Consider the following 2,727-nt stretch of genomic DNA (forward strand, 5'->3'; position numbering starts at 1 on the left):
CTGTGATGAAGATGAGACCCTAGAACATCTTCTATTGGATTGTTATAGGACAACTGAGATCAGGCAGAAGATGACAGAGATTGGCTATGATGTGGATGTTAATATTAAAGCAGTTAAATATGGTTTGTTTAAAGAAAAAATGGGTGAAGACAAAAGGAGACTCTTTTGGTTAGTAATGTGTGTAATAAACACACATATTTGGAAAACCCGTGCCAAAGGAGTACTTGAACAAAAGATGATAAGTAGTGATGTGGTGAGTAAACATATCATTACAGATCTGCGGAGAAGACGAGCAATGGACCTGAAACTTGGGAAAGTTTTCCCCTGGAATATATTGAAATTGTAAGTTTTAAAAGTGGTTTGTGGACTCAGATGCTCGATTTTCCTCCTTGTTTGACTTTTTCTTTGGTGAGTGGTGTGTGATCACGGTTTTGTATATGTAATTGTATGTGTGTGTACATTTTATATTTAATTTTGTATACTTTAAATAAAGTGTTTAAAAAAAAAAGTAAAGGAGGCGCCAAGCGTCACCGTAAAGTTCTCCGTGATAACATCCAGGGCATCGCCAAACCCGCTATCCGTCGTCTGGCTCGCCGTGGCGGAGTGAAGCGTATTTCCGGTCTGATCTACGAGGAGACCCGCGGTGTGCTCAAGGTGTTCCTGGAGAACGTCATCCGTGATGCCGTCACGTACACTGAGCACGCCAAGAGGAAGACTGTGACCGCCATGGATGTGGTGTACGCTCTGAAGAGGCAGGGCCGCACTCTGTACGCCTTCGGCGGTTAAACTCATTCTCCCTAATCCATCAAACGGCTCTTTTAAGAGCCACACACTTCACTTTGAGAGCTGTTCTGTTATGGTGTTATATATTTTTTTTCTGAAGTCTTGAAAATATTAGTGAAATACCTGCCAGTATTTCCATACCGACTGCTGATGTAGTGTGTTAGAACTTCACGAACGATTACCGACTGACATTGCCTACATATTGTAACGGACTGGGTTACAAGTTAGTTGACTGTTGTGTTATCAGTGTTCTGTGTTGAGAATTGCAAATTACTTATGGCATAGTTGGACCACACCCGCAGCATGGTGATTTACTGAGTGTCCTTGAATGTGCAGTAGTCTAGAGGCCGGTTAGCCTGTCAATCAGATCAGCTACCAATGACAAAGTCTGGAGGAGAGCAGGTGTGTGTGTGTGTGGTTGGCGGAAGAGAGAAGAGTGTCGGTGGTTGTGCTGTTGCTGTAGAGCGCACTTTTCCCCCCTGTTTTGGCGTTGGCTACGGCCCACAGTAGCCCGTGTTACTATTCTGAATAAACACCGGTAACCGGAACGCTGATCGTCTGTGTCTTCTGTCCGTTGTTGTTGTGAGAAGAGATATTCCAAATAACCAGTCTTTGATGTGATCTTCCTTTCTGAAAGGCTTACTCACACTCACAATCCTGACATAACCTTCATACAAGCAACATTGTCTAACATATGTTTTAGTACCCAGATTTTATGCACTTGAAATGCAACATGTCTGTTTAAACTGCAAACAAAGTATCAAAGGCAACTGTAAATGATCTGTGATGGAACGACCCACATTGCAAACAAGAAGTTTTGCCAGGTTATCTACATTTAGTTGACGTGCTTCCAGGTATAAATAATAATAATAATAATAATAATAATAATAATAATAACTTTAAAAAGCTTCTTTGAAGGAGTGGATCAGAATTACAGAAAATACACCACACCACTAAGTGTGTTTGCATGTAGCTCACAGCTGTGGTTCGCTTTCGGTCTAAATGAATCTTAGACCTAAATGAGAGTTTGTAGTGATTTACAATTATAAGTCTGAACCTCTTTAATCTGTTCAGCTGTCTTGTTTTTACGTTTTAATGCAAGTACTTTAAGGAACAAACAATGAGACAATGTTTATGCTTCTGACAGCATAAACTCGGACAGCACTGAGCAGCTCCTTTAGTGGCAGGCTGCAGCACCCACGATGTGGGACAGAGAGATTACTCAGGTCTTTCCTCCCCACTGCTGTCAGACTCTACAACAAAAACTTGCAGCTGATCAAACACACACATCCACACAAGTGCAATAAGACTGCTATATGTGCAATTCTTTTTTCTGACAAAGTTGTACTTTTCTATTTTCTTACTCAGTTGTATTCTATTGCATACCAGTGTTTTCTAATTTCTGCTACATAACTTTGCACTTTTGCTGTAACGAAACAAATTTCCCACCTGTGGGACTAATCAAGGTCATCTTATGCACTTACGACACAGATCTCTGGTTTCAAAGTTTTTAAAAAGAAAAGTCTGGGTAATAACTTCAGATTTTTATTCATGTACTAAAACAACTAAATGTGTTGCACATACTGATAGACTAACAGGGCTGTCCCACTTCAGTTCTAGTGTGAACATGAGTTTGACACCTATGGATTAAAGATTTAGTGTCATTACTTTAATCAAGTGTACTCTCAGAGGTGAGTGGCTCTTACAAGAGCCGTTAGTCGGTTGAGGAAAGTGGCTGGATTTTATTCAGCTTTCTCATTCTTCTTGGCCTCGATGTTGTCGGCCCAGCAGCTTGTTCAGCTCTTCGTCGTTGTGGACGGCCAGCTGCAGGTGGTGGGGGATGATCCTGACAAGGGCGTAGATTTGGTTTTGGCATTGGTGGGGACGGATGATTCAACCACCGAACCCTGCCCTGCTTTTGTCTTTGTTTCTTGATTATTTAAA

At 41.3% G+C, this 2,727-nt stretch overlaps 1 protein-coding gene across 1 annotated transcript; it reads left to right on the forward strand.

Moving 5' to 3' along the window:
- Positions 1-493: 493 nt before the first annotated feature.
- LOC102295771 (histone H4-like) lies at positions 494-832 on the forward strand (the record flags this gene model as incomplete). Its single annotated transcript, XM_005951353.3, has 1 exon — positions 494-832. A coding segment is annotated over one exon (293 nt), but the record flags the coding sequence as incomplete, so codon positions are not given.
- Between the last annotated feature and the right edge of the window lie 1,895 nt (positions 833-2,727).

The sequence above is a fragment of the Haplochromis burtoni genome, unplaced genomic scaffold (genome assembly GCF_018398535.1).
Source record: "Haplochromis burtoni strain Fernald_Lab_line unplaced genomic scaffold, NCSU_Asbu1 Contig_694, whole genome shotgun sequence".
Classification (NCBI taxonomy): Eukaryota; Metazoa; Chordata; class Actinopteri; order Cichliformes; family Cichlidae; genus Haplochromis; species Haplochromis burtoni.